We start from the raw sequence: 20026 nt of genomic DNA, 5'->3' as shown, positions 1-20026 counted from the left end.
CCAAAGCAAAGTAACCAGATCAAAGTAACCGAATCTATCAAAAACATTGGTGCAACATTTCTGTAGTGAATTGAAAATAATAACCTGTTTTCATTGTTTTTCAATTATTTCCGAACTCATTCATTAAAGAAAACACATCATCAGATTAATAGATTCTTAAAATGTTTGTTGTGGCTAAACGGTGGGGGATCTCTTGAATGACTGATGCAATTCAGATTCCGAATTTTCCAATTTCACTGAATTTGTGGTTAAAATACTGTTTTTTGGTTTTTTTTTTAAAATTACAGTTGGGTATGTCCTTGTCCATCGATGTATGCTGGCACCATCTCGTGACAGACACGAAATGCTCTTGTGCGACATGACATAAGGTACAATATACATGTTGCCATTCATCCACCAGAAGTCATGACTTCCTGTGAGTAACATTACATGTATTTTCAGTTTAACAGGCTGACATTTTACACTGGGTAACTACATGCGTGACTAAATCGACACGAGATCACTGTTAGTCTAATACTTTTGCTTGGTTGTGTGCAGTGAGATTTTCCGAAGGCTTCTCGGGTCATGAAAAGGTTGGGAAACACATGCCTTAGTAGACTTACCACTAACGATATTGGATTTGCTCTCTTCTTTGAAAAACACTGTTACTTTTTTAGAATGCAGCGACTCTGCCAAGAAACTCCCTGACTAATGCGTGCGCATGAAATTGCTGGGAAATCGGTCAGGTTTGTTTAAGCACCATCTGTGCAGTTTTTGGTGGGGATGGTGTTTAGTGAGGGACTCCGAATGGTGTGGTTAGTTCCTTCCAGTGTGTGTGGACTGTGGAGGATGAATCAAGGATGCCTAGTAAAAAATGCGTTGCCTTGGAGACCGGGCTGGACCCCCTCTAAGCTCCCCGGCCCCTCCTCTTTTAAAGGTACACCATAATGAATAGAAAAGTACTTGAGGAGATCGAGGGCAAGCTTTCATTGTCATCACGATCTGAGCTGCGTGTCACCATCAAATCGACTTTCCGTGCTCGCGTGGTAAAAAAAGAGGGGGGGGGGCTGGGAAGTGCGGAGAGATTGCATGCCGAGATGAGATGAGCGCGTTCTCCGAGGAGCAATTATTCAGCTCGGCGTCTCGTTTGCTTACTTCCTAAAAACCATGAAGTGACAAGCTACGCTCGCCTTTTGAATTGCTCGAAGCCAAGCCAAGTGACGTCCTCAGTGGGAAAAGCAAAAAAAAAAAAAAAAAAGGGGCTGCACACTGTGCAAACCTGCCTGTGACTCATTCACGACCGGTTGCAGCGACAGAGGAAAGCTTTAATTAGCTGCATTTTTCTTTTCCCGACGCTCAGTGGACGAAACGAGCGCGCGCTCGTCTTTTCTTTCTTTTTTCATTCTCTCCCCTCCCTCAGCTGTCTGAAGCCAGTGAGAAAGAGATGTTGCACCTCCGTGCACGAGTTGCTCCAAAACAAGAATGTCACCCACTTCTGCCGGAGCGAAGCTTCGTGTATTGACCGGATCTGCTGTTCATTGCGTGCGCTGATCTCTCCTTTTTTTTTTCGTTTGATAGCCTATTTGGGATCTGAACCCAGTTCGGAGGACGGAGTCGTGTTAGAACAGAATTTCCACGCGAGGCTTCGCTATTCAACAAGCTGGCAGCGAGGAGGCGATGGGCGCAGTGAGCCTCCGTCACGGACCGCATCTTGCTTGTAGTCTTGCCCAGCTTGTTGAATCTCCTCCGCGGTGACGAGCGAGCCACGATGACTTCGCGTTGACAAAACTTCTCCCGATTGCACCTTTTATCTGTCGATCTTCAAAGTGAAAACATGGCTCGTCCCGTTTTATTCGCCGAGCTGGGCTTGTTTTGCCTCGTGCGGACTGCGCTGGATGTGGCTCTGGCTCAGGAGACGTACGCGCCGCATTCGATCCGAACCGAGGGCCACTTGACCCTCGGCGGACTTTTCCCGGTGCACGCCAAGGGGATGGACGGCGTGCCGTGCGGGGACCTGAAGAAGGAGAACGGCATTCAGCGGCTCGAAGCCATGATGTACGCGCTGGACCAAATCAACCAGGACGAGCAACTCTTGCCCAACATCACCCTGGGCGCCCGGGTGCTGGACACTTGTTCGAGGGACACCTACGCGCTGGAGCAATCTCTAACTTTCGTGCAGGCCCTCATCACCAAGGACACCTCGGATGTGAGGTGCACCAACGGGGAGCCGCCGGTCTTCGTCAAGCCCGAAAAAGTGGTGGGAGTCATCGGAGCCTCGGCGAGCTCGGTATCGATCATGGTTGCCAACATCCTACGCCTCTTCCAGGCAAGTGGAAACTAAACGCCGTTTCGCAGCCTTGATCGAGACGAGGTACACGTTACAGCCTACTTTTGAAAAATCCACCAAAATGCCACACAAAGGTAGCCTCGTCGGGGTGTTTCTATACCCTCTTGTACGCAAAACAAGACGGACCGTGCCCCCACTAAATAAATAAGTAAATAAATAAATAGAGAAGTCAATAAATAAATTATGACCTCCAAAACTCAGCTCAGTGACTAAGCAAAAATGTTTCTTGAACCACAGTCGTGGCTTGAGGACCGATTGCCGATTTTTATTTATTTTTTGCTTTTACTTCCGAGCAAAAACTTGTAATACGAGCGCTGTGTAAGTTGAGGGGTTCGTTGTTTTTCAGTGGATGGCTCTTCTTTGCGAATGACAGATGGAGAGATGGAATCCTTCAATGCAGTTTAATAAAAGGAGAAAAAGAAAAAAGAAAAAAAACGTCTGCACCGCAGCACGTCCGAGAACACAACCCCGTAACTAAAATCACTTCCCGCTTCTCTTACTTTAACAGCCAATCAGAACCTATCAACATAAAAAAATGTCTAAGCAATTATTAAACAACATAATATAATTTAGGTATGCTTAACATGAAATAATATGATGCTCAAACATAAAATGATAATTAATAATATAACATAAGCTTGGCTTATAACATAAGGTGGCTGCTAACTTAATCCAAATAAGTAGCACTTCGACAGATAATTCATAATTCTTTGAAAAGGAGGCTTCAAGCTGTTTCCTGCCACTCCCACTTGAGGTTTATTGTCAAACAAAATATAAAACAAAGAGAATTGCACCATGTGTATTTAACACACGTTGGTACATACATTTGCCCTGACGTTTGCTTGCTTAAAGCTCAAACATAATGGGAAACAGCATAGATTGGCTCATGCCTAGCATTGGTGTGGCAGTGTTATAACCCTTCAAATAACAGATATTTGAACATCAACAGTGGAGCAACACATGTAGACAAAAATATAACACTCACAGGCATATACTGAGATATTTTGATGTGGCTCCGTCTGTATTATACTGCCCCTGGGCGGCCAAGGTGTGCACAGAAGGAGCAGCACAATGTCAGTCAAACTGGAGTAGAAGATGTCCAAAATGATTTACTATGTTTACATTCGATGTAATTATGACTTTACTGCAGGGTTTTGTAAAGTGCAATGTAAGTGAATGCTGTTTTTTACATTACAAACATTTTGTTGATTTTTCTGAATGGTGGAGGCTGGGCCAGAAAAAAAATGGCATTTCCATTCATATTAGAAGAATTGCGATGCAAGTTATTTGTTACGAGCGCGGCCATGCCATTGAATGAATTAAACTTGGATCTTAAGCCACCACTGTAATTAACATGTAAAATAAACTGAGCAAGTAAATTGAACACACATTGTAAAAATGACTGAACAACAACAAAATAATGTGCAAAATCTGCAGAATGATAACATCACAACCAAGTTTGCAATTAGGAATATTACGAATCGCGACATGTCATTGCAGTGTTTTCGGGGGAATCCAGTTGTGTTGTTGAGAATGATCATCTCTCAGGGTCTCCAACTAGCTGTCAGCCAGCAACAGCTAGTAAAGGGCACTGTGCAGGGATTTCCAATGTGTTGTCATTTCATTGTATATAGCGGAGCCATTGTCGGTCATCTTTCTGGCCCCCCCTCAGCTTGGTGCCCAATGCCTGGTTTGCCTGCCCGATTGTTGCGTCTCTGCATATCACAATGATGATGAAGGAAAGTCACCCACGATTCTGATGACGATAAGCAGTACAGAAAATGGCTGGATGTATAATTTCTCTCATGACTCACCAATGTGGCGTAGCACAGCAGTTGGGAATCACTGGTTGAGAACATCAAAGTGTGGGAGAGACGTGCTTAGAAAGGATTACTTCGTCTTGATGTTTAGTTTGATTTGTTTTATGATATAAGGTGGTTTCGATTGGAAAAAAAGATTGGCTTCCAGAGCTGCACAATGAATCATAATTGAATCGCGATCAAGATTTTGGCTGCCACGAATAAATTAACCTGATTGTCTGTGATGTTGACATTTCAAGTGCAGGCTCTGCTGCATGTCTAATCAGGCACTTTGTCAACTAGGAATCATCCAACCAGAAGGCGGCAAACACATAGCAAAGGCTTCATAGCGGTAGCTAAATAAGAAGCAAGTGCACCCTCATTTGGGAGTCTAAAGTCACGCTAACCGTAGTAACAGTTTTTATTTTGAAATTGTTCCTGGCAGCATGTTGCGACGAACAGCTGACTTGACTCATTTTCCAGACTGTATTTGGGAGTCGTTGATTGCCGTCACAAACTCTTGCTTCCAACGGCAACAATAAAATGCTATGCTAATATAATATTGAAGTGCTTATTATAAATTTAAAAAAAAAACGACTTAATTACACTGATATTGTATATATAACGTCTATGGCCAGCTGTAGCAGCTAGCATGACCCGGGCTAGCAGCGCTAGCACAGCGCTGGCAGCCCTCTAGATAATAGACCTAATTGACTGTACACTTTGATGCTGACAGCATGACACTGTTGCCGTTCCTACTGATCACTTGTTAATAAACTGGGCTGACTCAAGAATGTTATTTCAGCTGGCACAATTACTCCTGTGGTTTTGACCTCACTGACCAGAATTTATAGGGAGAGACTGATTTAAATTCTCACTAATGTTTCTCTAGAGGAAAATAGTGTACTGCTATGCACAATTTAAAGTATAAAATGTTGATCATCTAAATATGAAAACGAGTTGGCGATTTTTTATTGAATTGGAAATGTGGGGTTTTTTTGTCGTCTGTATCTTTGACGAGGCAAAAAATATACTGTATGTTTTCATTTTTATCCGAATACCCCATGATTTGGTACGTAATTTCAATAGGATATCTGAATACCAAAATATTCAATCGCTGCAGCATTAATTTCAAGTTGGACTATGGTTCTCAATGATTAATTGATTGTCACAGTAGTTGTCAATGAATTTGGTAAGTTGTCAATTGATTGATTGTTGGACTGCAAGACACGTGTATTTTAAAAAAGTGTATCAGTAGGTCAAACCTACCTTAACAAAATGTCATTACAATGAACCAATAGCCCTTCACATTGTCTTTCTCCCGTATTGGCTCATTCCTTTCAAACAGAATGCACAGAAGCGCGACATTTCCGTACATACAACTGTCGCAGCTCTCCACATTTTAGTAATTAGACGATGGTGATGATGTCCATGTCTTTAAAATTAACAATTGCCATCAACACAACAAGGGGTGTTAAAAGGGAAAGTTTGGACACCCCTGCTTTACACTGTATGTATCGCTTGTCCACGGTGGTGCTGAAAGAACAGCTCCTGTTGCAGAGAGTCCCACTTCAGGTGGTGATGAATGGCCCCTGACAGGCTGACTTGTCCGGAGCACGGCCGAATCTACAAGGGAATTCTTGGAGTGGCAAGAGAGTAGAGACATGGAGTAGATGCTTATTATAGAATAATGACACTCAGCAAAGCACTGACCTCCACCGAGGCCGGACAATGCTGTAGTTTGGATCAGAACCAAAATCTATTCCCTGCAAGATAATCACTTTCTCCAGATGCCAAAATGTTCTCATTAAGATTCATACTCATGTGCGGAGAAAAAGAGGACAGAAAGTTAGCAACTACAACAAGAAAAAAAAATCTTGATGTTATCTTTGGCAGGGCCTTACCCCTTTACATTTTCATGGAATCAGTGCTTGCATAATTTGCAAACAGTGCATGGCATTGAAAACAACAGAAGCGAAACCAGGGTACCTGAAAAACAACTCCCTTGAGATGCGAGTGACTTTCTCAAGATATGAGCTGCCGATCAGACGATTTCACTGCTTTGGCTTGGGAGCATAAACCTGAGATATAAATGCTGTACAGTATGGTGGCAAGTGACCCAGCACATCTCTCTTAATAAAAAGCAGCGGTTCGACAAGTGTAACCAATCCTACAAAAAGATAGCCGTTGCCATGCTCAGCTAGAGTTTACCGTCAAGCTAACCATAAAAAGAGGACAATTACACATTGTGTATTCAAAACAACCATATATGCTAGCTTAACGCAAACACATTATGCAGAACGCCATAAATGGGCTAGCATTTGGCACTTATGTGCCAGTGTTATCCTTTATGCAACAGATATCTGAACACAAGCAGTGGAGCAACACATGTAAAAAATAATATAAAAATATTCGCAGGCATATATTCTTTATCATTTGTGAAGAATAACCATACTGGAAAGGTGAGAGAGGAGCTGGGCCTCCAGTACAGCCTGTCCACAGTTCAGCACCCGCAGATTCACATATTGTTATTTTCAATTGTTTTTCAACATTAAAACAATATAAATTTAAATATTTCTTAATATATTTTAGTTTATTTTTTTTATTAGCCTCCTGTTTGCCCCTGTTTTTTTGAGAAAAAAAAATAGAATGTTTGCCTACGCGGATTTTCACTTTTCACCGCCGGCCCCAGTCTCTATCACCTGCAAATAGCGGGGGGGGGGGGGGGTCAACTGGATGTCTATCTAATACTGCCCTCGGGTGGCCAACCAAGGTGTGCACACAAGAAGGAGCAATGCGTGTGAATGTGTTCAGTGAATGAGAAAGTGTGACAAAAATGGTTTAAACGGTAAAAGTTCTTCATTGTATTTTTGTTATATTTTGAGGGGCGGTGCTGGAAAAGATGAATGGAATTTCGATTCGAGATGATTGAGACACAAGTCTTTTGAGGTATGAGCATGGTCATGGAATGACAAAACTTGTTTCTCAAGGCACCCCTTCACGAACCGATTGATACGATTCCTGGGCGGCTCGTGAAACTGGTGGAGAATTCCGCTGCACCAATCACAATGTTAAAACCTCACGCTGAAAAAAAATCTTTCCTCTTTCTTGTAATAAAAAAAAAACAACAACAACGAACACAAAGATGTGTCAACAACTTACAAGACATGAATAACAGGTATTTGACAATAGGCAGTTGCTTTTTGGTCACGCCGTGTTATGTTGTTTTGAGTGAGAGCAAGCATAAGGTGCACTTTCCCAGAGGGAGACTGCGAGGGAAGGCAGCAGTTTGACAGTCATAAAGAACAAACCCATCCATCCACCAATCCATCCATCCCACCTTGATTTCAGTTCTATGTTTTGGCAAACAGGATCTTTTTTTTTCTTCCAGTGGCGAGAGAGGAGAAAAACAGAAAAAGACTTGTTAACATGGCAGATATTTATCACATTCATACATAAAGATGATCAAAAGCAGCGACATGCGCAGTGATGAATTATTTGGATGTCAGAACCCACTTTGATATGTTTGCAAATTTCTCTGACGTGAATTTTTTTTTTGTCACCCTTGCAACATGTTTGAAACTAGTTTTTATCAACTCTCAACAGACGATTTGAGAAGAAATGTGCTTAGAAGGTGAAATTACATTTTTCAAGGGAATGTTAAGCAAGTATTATTCGACATCATCACGCTGTATTCATCTAATACATGTAATAAAATACACATATCATTCTAAAGCCCTGAAACATTTTTGGACACATAAGTGCAGTAAAAATAACCACTTACATGAGAGAGTGTAAGATCAGATCATTAGTCATGCAGGTGGGAAATGCCTGTATGACAAATATATGCAGTATCCAAGAACTGTCTATACAAAATAGTCATTACCACCCAACAACTAATTACCACGGAGTCGAGTCGTAAGAGCAAAGTAGTCCAAAACAACTATGAAGAGGTGTTCGCATAAACATCTGCTTCTTTGTTGTTCATTATACATGTATAATGTTTTTGCTTTTTTTTCAATTAGCATTATTTTCACTTCTCTGGCCATCATTATTAATCACTGGCACGTGGGTTGGCAGTAAAAGTCGTGCATTATTCTCTCACACAAGTTTCGACAGCTCGTATTAACAAATGCAGCGGTGCCTTGAGATATGAGTTGAATTTGTTCTGTGACAACCTTGGTAACTCAAAACATTCCTGCATTGCAATGAATAGAAATGCCAATAATCTGTTCCAAAAACCAAAAAAGTGTTGTTGTTTTTTTAATATGGAAACCAGCACTCTGTAATATTGTACTTTGTTATACATGTAGAAATCATAACATAATGAATGTAAATGAAACATTTTGTGCATCATAATGGATTAATTGTGATTCCTTCTATTGGGCACCACCTGTCTAACGGGGGTGGGGAAGGGCAACGTAGTACATTTATTTAGTCACAAACAATGAAAACTTTCACAACTGCTGTAATAGTAATGTCTTGGCAGAACATAAAGAATATATGCCTGTGGGTATTGTGATGTTGCCTGCCTACGTGTGTTCAAATATCCTTTGCTTGAAACGTTATAACACTGCCACAAAGATGGCATTTTGCACTGTGTGTTGGCATGACGCTAATGGACAGAAAAGTTGTGTGGTTGTTTTAATTCCACACTGTGTAATTTTCTTGGTTTTATGTTTAGTTTGATAGTAGAGGGGCAGCAACAAATCGATTGATCAACAACTAATCCATTATTAAGTTAATCGGCAACTATTTTGAGTATTGGTTAATTATTTGGAGAGCCTGTTTAAAGTCTTTTCAGATTTTCGTTATCCTCCATGAAAGCAAACGTTGTTAGCTTTGTGTTTAGTCAAAATAAGACATTTGCAAACATCTGCTTTTATTTTGGAAACACGTGATCAACATGCATGCTTATTTTCCACGGATGTTTCGAACCAAACCAGTGTCAATTTCAAATAGCGTTCTTTACTTAAATGGAAAGTACTCAATGTTTTAACATCTGATTTATGAATTCATCACAAAAGCAATTGACACATGAATCGAGGATTTAAATGGTAGTAAATTGCAGCCCTGTTTGACAATAATCTTCAGGTGGGAGTGCCCCCTAAACAGCTTGAAGCCCCTCTTTTGAGCAATTGTTGATTGCAAAACTGCTTCTTGTTGTGAAGCAAGTGGAGTTGCATTCACTGCCACCATACAAAGTTCGGATCTTTAATTTTTGCTCGCTTGGCAAAGCAAAAAAAAAAGAGAAAAAATCATCAGCATCGTGAAAAATTCCCAAGTCAGGTCCCTCGTACCTCAAGGCACGACGGCGCTCCATTCATCAACAGGAAATGGGTTGCATCAAGGAAACCTGATGTGTTCCCAGTCACATCAATGAAAGGCCATTCTGTGAAAGAACAACATTAGCGTAACACAGCTAATGGCACTGACATCCAGTAATGGTGTTCCTCAGATTAATGGTAGACGTTAATTTCTTCCTGCTTTCATTTGAAAATGTGGTAAAAAGGTAAAATCGAGAGTCATTGCCTTGTGGAAGGGAGAATTGGTTGTTTTTATGTTGCTTTTTTTTTTTATGACTGCACTAAAATCTGCCCATTTTATTTGTCTGCAGTGTGACTTGTTGGTAGCTTGAGGCAATTTTTTAGACATTTTGTACCAATGAATATTTGGGTTTGCTCAATTTTAATCCGTCCTCCTTCAATCAAAGGTGAGTGATGATTAGTTTGTGCCCAGCCCAGCATGATGCCTTTGACAAGTCATCATGCTGGGCAACGGACAACGGAAGTGCTGCCTCATCTCCTCTTCTCCGTCACTTTGAGTCAGACTATTTGTAAAATTCATATCGGAAATAGATTTACAGGTGGCTAAGTCAGATGCAGCGCTACTTCATGTAATTGCGCAAGATTACAAAGGCCTCTTGTACTGAAAGGCTGCAAATTGTTTTTTGAAGGAAGTATTTTCAACCACATTGCTTTGATTTATGGTTAATCTACCTTTCTTTTATCAATTTATGAATGGACGCGCACACGTCACTTTTCAGTTAAAGTGCTGGCACCCCAACTGGGCGCTATCATTGCAAGTAAATGAAATGAGTTTGCACCAGCGATTTCAAAGAGCGTTAGCGTTTGTTTGTGTGCGCACATCTCTTATGCCTGTTGGCTGAAGGAGCGCTCTGCTGCAGTGGAATGAGAACCGCAGCAGGGCTCCAGTACAGCGGATTAATTATTTAAAACACATCTCCATAGAACAAAATATCTAATGGCTTGAAATATCACACGGATGCCGTCGCAAACGCACCGACTTGTGCACTCTGCTTTGACCAACAGACTTGGAGGGCTCTATTTTGGTGCACACCGCATGCGCAAATGTTGGCCTGTCCGCTTTTTGTGTAGGCGCAAGGCTGTCTATGCCGGTTTGCCAATTTGGCAGACGGCTCTGCCATGCTGGGCTCTCCGGCCGAGTGAGGGTGTGTCCTACACGGCAATTGGCTGGTGGAATGACAAATTGATGACAGAAAGTCAGTCTAATGTTACGTCTGCTCGGACCAAGTCCAAATAGTGGCGCAGCTCTTCGAAATCAGTTTTGGTGAATTTGATTGAGGCAAAGACAGACATGAGGTCCGCAGGCATATTTACATTGCCAGCGGTTATTACCAGCTTCTGAAATGAGCGTACCTACTTACATTTGTCTGTTGCCACGCCAGCCAAGCGCACTGATAATACTCCGATCACATGCAGAAAAGGACTTTTTTCGTCCTTTTCCGCACACAGTTGTCTGTCTCCATGTGAGAGGTGAGTGCGCCAATATCGAGAATGAAAGGAGGTGCTTTGATTGGCAGCAAGTGGAGTCGTCTGTGTTCACGCCCACAATGGAACAAACTGCCCTTTTTTTGAAAAATTGCAAAATGATTAACCTTTAAATAAATCCCTTTTTAATTGGGCGACTAGCTACTCATGATTTGCTGTTGCTGCACACTGTCGTTCTTTCTGCTCATTTAGAAACGGGATGATGGGTTCGACTGCAAATAGCTGTTTCGCGGAAAGTGACCATGAAATGCTGAACATGCTTTTAGTGCCAATGTCCCCCCTCCCTCCCTCATGGCAAGTCCACAGCAGTCATTCATCCTCTGGGGTTTTGTGGTTTCAATGGCTGGACAATTAGGCAAAGGATTCAAACCACAGCTGTCAACCTGGTCTGGGTATCATCCACTCACTGGGAGCAAAACATTTTTTTTAATAGTTTGAAGTTGGCAAAACCCTCAAGTTATACTTTGATGCGTCTATGAAACATTAACATGCGACTTGAAAGGGGGAGAGCCATGCGCGGTTTTAATTTATTCCACCTTACTTTTGCTCTGCTCTCATAGGGTTTGTTATGCTCATGTCATGTCATGTTTCGTTTCTTAGTGTTCTCAAGTGCAATGCAGTCACAAATCAAACTGTCACAAGACAAAGCCTTAAAGTGCTCGTATTCAAGCAGTATCATCAGGCTCTTTTTGTGATATTGAAAATCAAGCAAAAAAGTGGACACACAATTTGACTAAAAAGTGAATTCTCCCAAGGTATTTTTCAGTGAATAGGTTCTAAAATTGAAAATTGATTCGAATGGTGCCAGAAGTCCCTTGGATCTTTCTGAATGGGGGTCATCAATATTTCTGTTAACCTCACTTGTTAGCTACTTTTAGAATGATGATGATGATGCAAAATGGTGTGTTTCCTCCAAACCGGCCACTACATCTGTGAATCAATTTTTAAAAAGTGCAAAAAGTCACACTCGGTAAAAAAAAAATTCCAATGCAACACTTATAGTCTGTTTCCACTCCCCCCCCGACAAAATACATTCACCAAACAAAAAGCGAAAGCCCGCTCGAGGCTCACTTGGACTCTAAATCTGTCCAGGGTATGAATCATTTTGTGCTTTACTGTATAGCTCGAAATGCTAATAAACTCAGAATGAACTTTCGGCGTAAATCTCCCGCTTTACAGTGAGAGGATGCCGGCGATGACAACTCCCTGTGCTGTCCTATTCCAGCCACTGGCAGGTTTTGTCTCAATGATTATGCTGAGGTCATTCAGTGACTCTCCCCTTGTAATAAGTGCGCCATCAAGGAAGCTAAATAGTGATTGTAGATTTGATGGCCGGACCCGAAATGTCCATTCAAAGGATGAGTTGCCGCCGAACTCTTACTACCGGCGGAATTGACATGAGCGATGGATTTCTCTGAAGACCCAGGAGGGTTGATCAATAGTGTTGCTATGGCGAAGACGATTTGCTGCAGAGATGTTTTTATTCTTATTATTATTCTTCCACGCTGCGTTGGAAATGAAGACAACAAAACCGCAAGAAGAGGGGAAAAAAACATCAATCAAACTTTTAAATTGTTTCTAAGCGGTAGCATATCTTCTGAAAAACAACAACAACAATCCAAACATCCTGAAATTGCTCAACAGAAATCATTGTCGCAGAAGCATGTCCTCCGAATGCACTCTAGTTGAGCGGACTGTGTAAATTAGTCCTTTTGTCAGTCTTAATCTCACTGGTATCTATCTTGACAAGATCGGAGTGATGCTTGCTGTCCTCTCGCATCTCTTTTTGCTAGCACGCGAACAAAACTTTTTATTTAATGCAGGTGAACTCTTTCTTGTGCTCCTGTCTGGGGAAGCAGCCACTTCAGACCCACTGTCGAAATGAGGCATTGGCGTCCTCTGCTCACATGGCCCTGACAGGCTGCAGTTGGCTTTTTATCTCTCCTTTCTCACAGAATCATCACTGTGATTGATGAAGGAGACTGAAACCACATAGCCGGATCTATTCAGAGGGCAGTGGTAAAGACAAACACCAGAGAGAATATCGAAAAGAATACGAAAACTGTCTGCCTACCTGTGCTGCGCCTTTGTAACCGGTTTAATATATCCCTTCTTACAAACAGAATCGGTTGTTCTTATGCATGTCGCAGCTCAATTAGTAACAGGTCTCAAGCAATTGTCGATTCCACTGTGACAGGGATGGTTGGAATGCTAAATATTCACCGCTCAAACTCTGAGGACATTGTGTTAGCCTTTCGTGCACGCTAGCGAGTGCACTTTGTAAACTTCTAACTTGAACCCATCCTCATCGAGCCCTTTGAGTTAAAGTCCCTGTGAAGCAAAAATAAATGTCTTCTAGTCTTGAAACACCTTTGAATGAAAACAAAAATGACAAAAATGTTCCAAATATTCACAACCAGGCTTCGAAATTGTGAAAATTAGGCCATTTCTCAGCACTCCTAGATGTTGTCAGTATGTCCGTTGAATGCGCTAACACCACTTTTGGCTCAAGCTGTCAATCAAAACCCAACACCAAGACATGGAAAATTTGATGCTACATTATCTAGCATCTTTCTTATGCGAACACATAACTACATACAGTATTTGAGCCACAAAAAACAAAAAAACGGTTTATTGTTGAGATAAAATTTGAATTAACACTGCTTTATTATTTTTAAAAAATGGCATTATGTTAACTTCCATCCAGTCATTTTCCGATCCGCTTGATCCTCACAAGGGTCGCGGGGGGTGCTGGAGCCTATCGCAGCTGTCCTCGGGCAGTAGGCGGGGGACACCCTGAACCGGTTGCCAATCAATCACAGGGCACACATAGACAAACAACCATCCGCGCTCACACACACACCGAGGGACAATTTAGTGTGTTCCATTAACCTGCCATGCATGTTTTTGGAATGTGGGAGGAAAGCGGAGTACCAGGAGAACACCCACGCAGGCACGAGGAAAACATGCAAACTCCACACTGGAAGACCGCAGCCGGACTCGAAACCTGCACTGTGAGGTCGACGCGCTGACCACTGGACCACCGGGCCACCCTTTATATTAACTTGTCTTACAAACACAAAATAAATGTACAAAAATCAATTTTATTTCCAAAAAAGAACTACTTTGAACAAATCAAAGCAGTAAATAAACAATTTAGTGTGAGAGAAAAGTGGTGTCGAGCAACATGGCTGGTGTCGTTGCTCTTCTGAGATGTGAGAAGCACAGTTTTACAATGTTTTTTAAGCTTGATTCTGTTTTCCCCCAACCCCACACATTTTAATGATTGATTACACTTGCGGCAACATGCGTCATCACCATCAACCTTTGAGAAAAAGTAACCAGACGTTTAACTGTTTCACTCTCTCCGCCATGATTGTCAATCAGTCGTGTTAAATGAATCAGATTTGTGCATGAGCTGCTTTTTTGCTATCATCCTCTGAAAACACTCGCAGTTGCATCACGGCACAAAGTAGCCTACGCTAATTGCCCCCCCACCCCAAAGAAAAGTACATTAGTGTAACAATTGGACTAAGTGCAGAGTGAAACATTGAAATGCTAAATGTAGTAACAGAGCTAACCCGATGTGAGGGATGCCATCTTGAACTGGTGCAAGTTAACGTTAGTAAAACTTCTTTCCTCGCAGCATTCAAAGTGAGCCGTAAACTTGCTGGCCAGCAATGGCTACAAAGGTGGGCTGGGGCTGAGGCGGCGGAGGAGTCGCCATCGTCACACCAATTTCAAACGGACACATCAAAACAATAGTATAAAAATAATAGGTTATAAGACACAGTGGTTGTTTTTAGATAATACTGTGAACCATATCGCAGTGTGATCGCACAGCACTATGTGCACACAGAACGGTTCTGTGCCCGTGTGGACTGGAGTGGGACGAGATGACTTGCTTCCGATTGTAAAATATTCTTCGAAAGACACACTATATTCAATGTATTGCTAGTTAGAGACGAGACGACAGAGGAAAAAGGAAAATACCATTCAAATAGCATAAATGAATCTCAAATTAATTTGAGTAATTTCTTCAAGATCGTTAGCAGAACCATTGAGGGCGGAGCTTATTGTGACCCGTCTTTAATAATTCGGCCACCAGGCCAGTTTATTGCCAGGGCTCGCTACCTATCTCTAAAAAGGAGGTGCTCAAAGGCAGCCACGCCCGATCGCCGAGTCTGTTGACTTTCACGTCGGACTAAAAAAAAAATTCACCCACCTGCCCTCGCTCTTTCTCTGTCTGACGCACGCACTCACGACCAACAACGAGGGTCTCTAAAGCCTCTATTTTTCAATCACATATTTATACAATTTATAGTTTTCAGCAACTTGTAAGATGAAGCTACAAACAAGTCTGTAAAAGCTCTTTACAGCAATGTTGGGCAACTCGAGGGGCGCACTATCCTGCATGTTTTGTATGTTTCCCTTCCCCAACACACCTACCGGTAATTCAAACGATCAGCAGGCTCTGCAGAAGACCCATAACAATCCTGATGGTTAGAATCAGTTGTGTTGGAGGAGGGAAACATTTAAAACGTGCAGGTTAGCGACCCTGGAGGATCGGAGTTGCCCACCCCTGCTTTACAGAGTCTTTAATTGACATGTATGATGCGGTCTCCATAACACAATATATTCAAATAATTGCAGACAAAGAGGTCTTTCACTCCGGATGAAAGAATGGAAAGACAACACAGCACCTCATGGATTTTTCATGATCCACGCCAGTGATTTTGACTCATGTATTTTCTCCTTCTATCACTTGCTAATTAGCATCTATTCTCAGAGTGGCACACACGTAGTGAAATATGGACAAGGCTGGGAGTAAAACGCACTCTCTCAACTAATTTGAGGCTATCTAGTCAACACAGCCCTTCAAGTCATGCTCAGTATGAATCACTTTGTGTTTGACTGTTAAGGGAATTGCATTCTTATAATTATTGTCCAAAACATTTACCTGTCAAGCATTATGCTGTGTCTATTTATCTGCTTTGTATTTCATGCAATTGTTTCTTAAGATATGCAGTGCTTGTGATGAGACATGCTGTGCGGCAAAACATTAGGCACACCTCGATAGTCATTGACAGTACTTCTCAAATGTTTTACACCTAAAAGAAATACATCGCTCTTTAAGTACATCCACATCGGCCAACAATAAAATACCCAAGTGGGTATACCCAAGTATTCATCAAAAAATGAGGCAATGTTTCTTTACCTAAATGTATATTTTTATAAGCCACTGTAACTTTTTGCACAGTTTTAACAATTAACAATGAGCTCAAGCCGTACATGAATTCAGATTAATTAAAAATGCGTTGCACACAACAATTGTATTGTCCTGGACAAAAGAAACATCTGAGACCGTGTAACATAAATCACAGTTTGAACCTTTAATTTTGTGATTCTCTGTCCAACTACAAGACACCCACTTGGAGTGCAGTGGTGCCTTTACTTACAAGTATAACTTGTTCCGTGACCGCATCACTAACTCAAAACACGTGTAACACAAGTCATCTTTCCCCATTGAAGTGAATGGGAATACCATTAATCCATTACAGACTGGCATAAAACAACAACAGACATTTGTAACACTTTTTTTTTTAATGAGACATAAATACAGCACGGTATGTCACAAAAACATAATTCAACAGAATGTAAAGAATTCAACAGTTTTTATGTCATAATTTCATGCAAGATAGTCACAGCTCCTCACTAAGCTGCAGTAATATTCACATATTTCTTTTGCAGAAGATAAAGAATATATGCCTGTGAGTATTGTCTGTTGATATGTGTTACTGCGTTTTTTGTGTGTGTATCATTTGATTAAAATATTCTAACACTGCGACAACGTTGCTACATTCATTAGCCTTTCAATGGGCCATTGCCTTGGGTTTTGGCATTATGACAGTGGAATTTTGTCAGACAATGTAACCAGGGTTGGGTTCAATACACAGCGGCTTTGTTCAATGTTTAACTTGGGTAAGCAAAATACTTCAGCCGCAGGTCACGCAGGTAGTGTGTTGCGAGCTACAGTATGTTTTAAAAAAGTCATGACCAGAAGCATCAGTGGTCTGAAGTGACATTTGCATCTACGTACATTTCCACACTCTGTAATGACCTGTCCTCATTATCATTTCCTCAGGAATCGTTTTTTCAGTGTGTTATTCGGAAAGCCAATGTGCAGCGAAAGGTTGATGGTGGGGTTGGCACGAGGGGATTGGAACTTGAGACTGCGTGACCTTTTGCCAATGATAAATCATCACATTATTGACACTTGGTGTGGGGGGGGGGGTGTAATTTGAGTTGTTTACACCAATAAATAAAAAAGGACATTGATTTAAAGGATGGGAAGGTGTATAAGCTCAAATCTGTTTGGTGCCCAGTTTAATTTAGTCGGAACTCATTCCATCGATAGTTTTAACTGAAGTACTTTCACATTAAGTCAGTGGTTCTGACTAGGGTTGTGATAATCAAGTTTTTTGTAATACAGTCGATAAACCTATCGTTCATTTCATCGATTAACCAGTGATGGGGCGTTCCTTAAAAACGTAGTTGGCTTCAAAAACACCAACTCGTGAGCTGCACATTGTGAAAGGAAAGGGACATTCTCACAAGCGTCATTTGCAAAATAAATATGCATTTTTTTCCCGAGCACTAGTTCTGGTTGATACTTAATGGTGAAATGTAACTTTAAACATTGCCTGTGTCTGATAAAGAGGCACAATTTGTTTTATTATTTTATTTTTGCCAACATCTCCACTGAAGAGCAGTTGTGATCACACGATGAATGAACTGTGATGACGTTGACGTCTGCGTCATTTATTTATTTATTTATTTATGTTTTTGATGAAGTAACTTAGGCTGTGTTCATACTGCAGGTCAAAAAAGTCAACAAAACAGACAGGAGTGAAAGTGAAATTGCCACATGTAGGACTAAATGGAGACCTACACGTGCGGACATATTGACTCCATGTTTTGTGTGCATTGTGTTATTTGACAAAAGCATTCCGTTCACATTCTTAGATACATTTTTTTTCTTAATGTGAATGACATGAAAAGATTAGATTAAACTAAAAGTCTGAACCTGACATCATGCGCTGCATTGTGAACGTAGCCTTATGGAACAAAGTGGCCAACTCTTCCATTTTGGCCAATCACTTGTGGAATATATTTTCTTTGAATTGCACCATGTGCATGTTCCACGTACACATTTTCATTCTCTGAATGAGTTTGAAATCTGAATCTTGCTTTTCATGCAAACAAACGGCAGGGAATTGAAGCGTTTTAATGAAAAGGCTATTGCGCTGTTGTACGTGCGCCCTTAATTTGCTGGAAAGTTGACAGTGGAAACAGATGCTACAAAGGTCCCCTGTCAGCCTCCAAAAATGAGGAAGAGGCAGCCCGTCCTTGGGGGTTTAGCACTACAGGGGCCACCCTACTTTTAAAGCTTCACGGCACAATTAAACTGTATGAAATTATGAAATCATAAAGAAAAACCTAATTAAACCTCAAGCAGAAAATGGCTGCATCATCTTCCAGCGTGTTGTTCTGTATGGCATTTGCGGACCCAGCGAGTTCATTCACGGTCCTCGGAAGAGCCCTGCCTGTTTCGTTGTTGTCGTTTAATCGGACGGTGACTTATGGTACAGACCGCAGCTGACAAGGTGAAACTCATTCACAGGCTGTGGCAAGAAGCAGATGGGACAGAATGTCGTGCGGGCAGCGCTACAAAAACAAACGGCTGCTGCTGTTTGTAACACGGCCAACAGGCTCACTGTAGCATTGCATAGAGTAAGAATTGCGGCCCTTTTATTGAGCCCCTTATCGGCTTGTCCTCGCACTCTTTCTCCGAGACAAAGAACAGCCCCCCTTTTCTCCATAAGCGCTCTTTAAGCATACTGTACGTCTATACAAACGAGGATGCAAACCAACCAATACTTGCTTAAGGGCAGGTCAAGCCCGCCTGCTCTGTCAAATTGCCTGGACTTGAGTGTTACCGGTTTGTTGGTTGGAGTTCAATAAGACTGAACTGAAGTGAGCAAGGCTGGATCAATCCGTGTCGAGACGGGAATGCGTCTCACTCTACCCGAAGCGGCTGATACATCGGACCCGAGATGATAGCCGATGCGTGTACCTTGAGATATGAGGTTGGACAGAAAAGCAAAAAGCGCTCCGAGGCTGAGTGGAGGGAAGAAGACGGCTGATCTTTCCAAGCGGTAATGTCGTGCATAGATTTCACATCAACGCTCGGAAGGGGAAGAAACGTGTGTAAGATTTCAAGAAAAATCATTATTTTTTTGCAATGAATTTGGGGATGTTTACAAAATGAGGCTGTGACTGCCAAACCTTTTCAGAAGCGCAGGCCAGAAGAATGTTTTAAACAGTCGGAGGAAAAATTGGATTCGGACCTGCAAAGGCTGTAATTAAACCACAAGAAGAAAAAGGCTGGGAGCCTGCTGGGGAAATAAGCAGCACTGTTGTGCTCATGTTCACTGGTGCAAAGATATCCCATCATGTCCACACACAGATACACACACACACACGCTCGCACAAACATGTTGCAGGGTGTGCAACTGATGCAATATTAATCAAATAAATATAAGATCCCACGTGTGTCAGAAACATTGTCATTGCCGCTGACATGAGGTCACGAGGTCAGCAGCGCACGACTGAAAGAAAAGCATCCAAGGCTCAAATGCAGGTCTGCCGGGGTTCTTCAATTTATTATTTAGCAGCAAAATAACGATGGAAACCACTGAAAACATCCTCTGTACCTTGTGTGTTCAAACGTTTTTCTGCAGCTATGTTTCAACTTCTAGCTAAGCACCGAATCACAAAATTTAATGAGGTGCCATCCCTTATTAACACGGCTATTGGGGCTTTTGCTGGACAACTGCAGATGTGTGACTTTCTAGGCTGGCTTATTACTCCCATTTTTCTCGCCATCGCACTCGAGGGAGGGGCAAAAGCAGCTACTTAAAAGCTTAGCTCAACTTCCACTGAGGTCATGCCGGTGTTCCTATAAAACACATTGTCGCAATGACTGCAAAATGTGACCACGAGGGCACGCTTAGATTTTGGAGGAG

At 41.8% G+C, this 20026-nt stretch overlaps 1 protein-coding gene across 1 annotated transcript in view; it reads left to right on the top strand.

Moving 5' to 3' along the window:
- Positions 1-1103: 1103 nt before the first annotated feature.
- Positions 1104-20026, top strand: part of grm7 (glutamate metabotropic receptor 7) — a 133584-nt gene continuing 114661 nt past the window's right edge. Inside the window, exon 1 of the mRNA XM_086124321.1 lies at positions 1104-2305. Coding sequence (XP_085980447.1) covers positions 1814-2305 — 492 coding nt within the window. The 5' untranslated portion in view covers positions 1104-1813. The remainder of the gene's footprint in view (positions 2306-20026) is intronic.

This window comes from Hippocampus guttulatus, chromosome 1 (assembly GCF_054856545.1).
Source record: "Hippocampus guttulatus isolate MCC_2025c chromosome 1, RoL_Hgut_1.0, whole genome shotgun sequence".
NCBI lineage: Eukaryota > Metazoa > Chordata > Actinopteri > Syngnathiformes > Syngnathidae > Hippocampus > Hippocampus guttulatus.
This window is presented reverse-complemented; position numbering and strand designations above follow the sequence as displayed.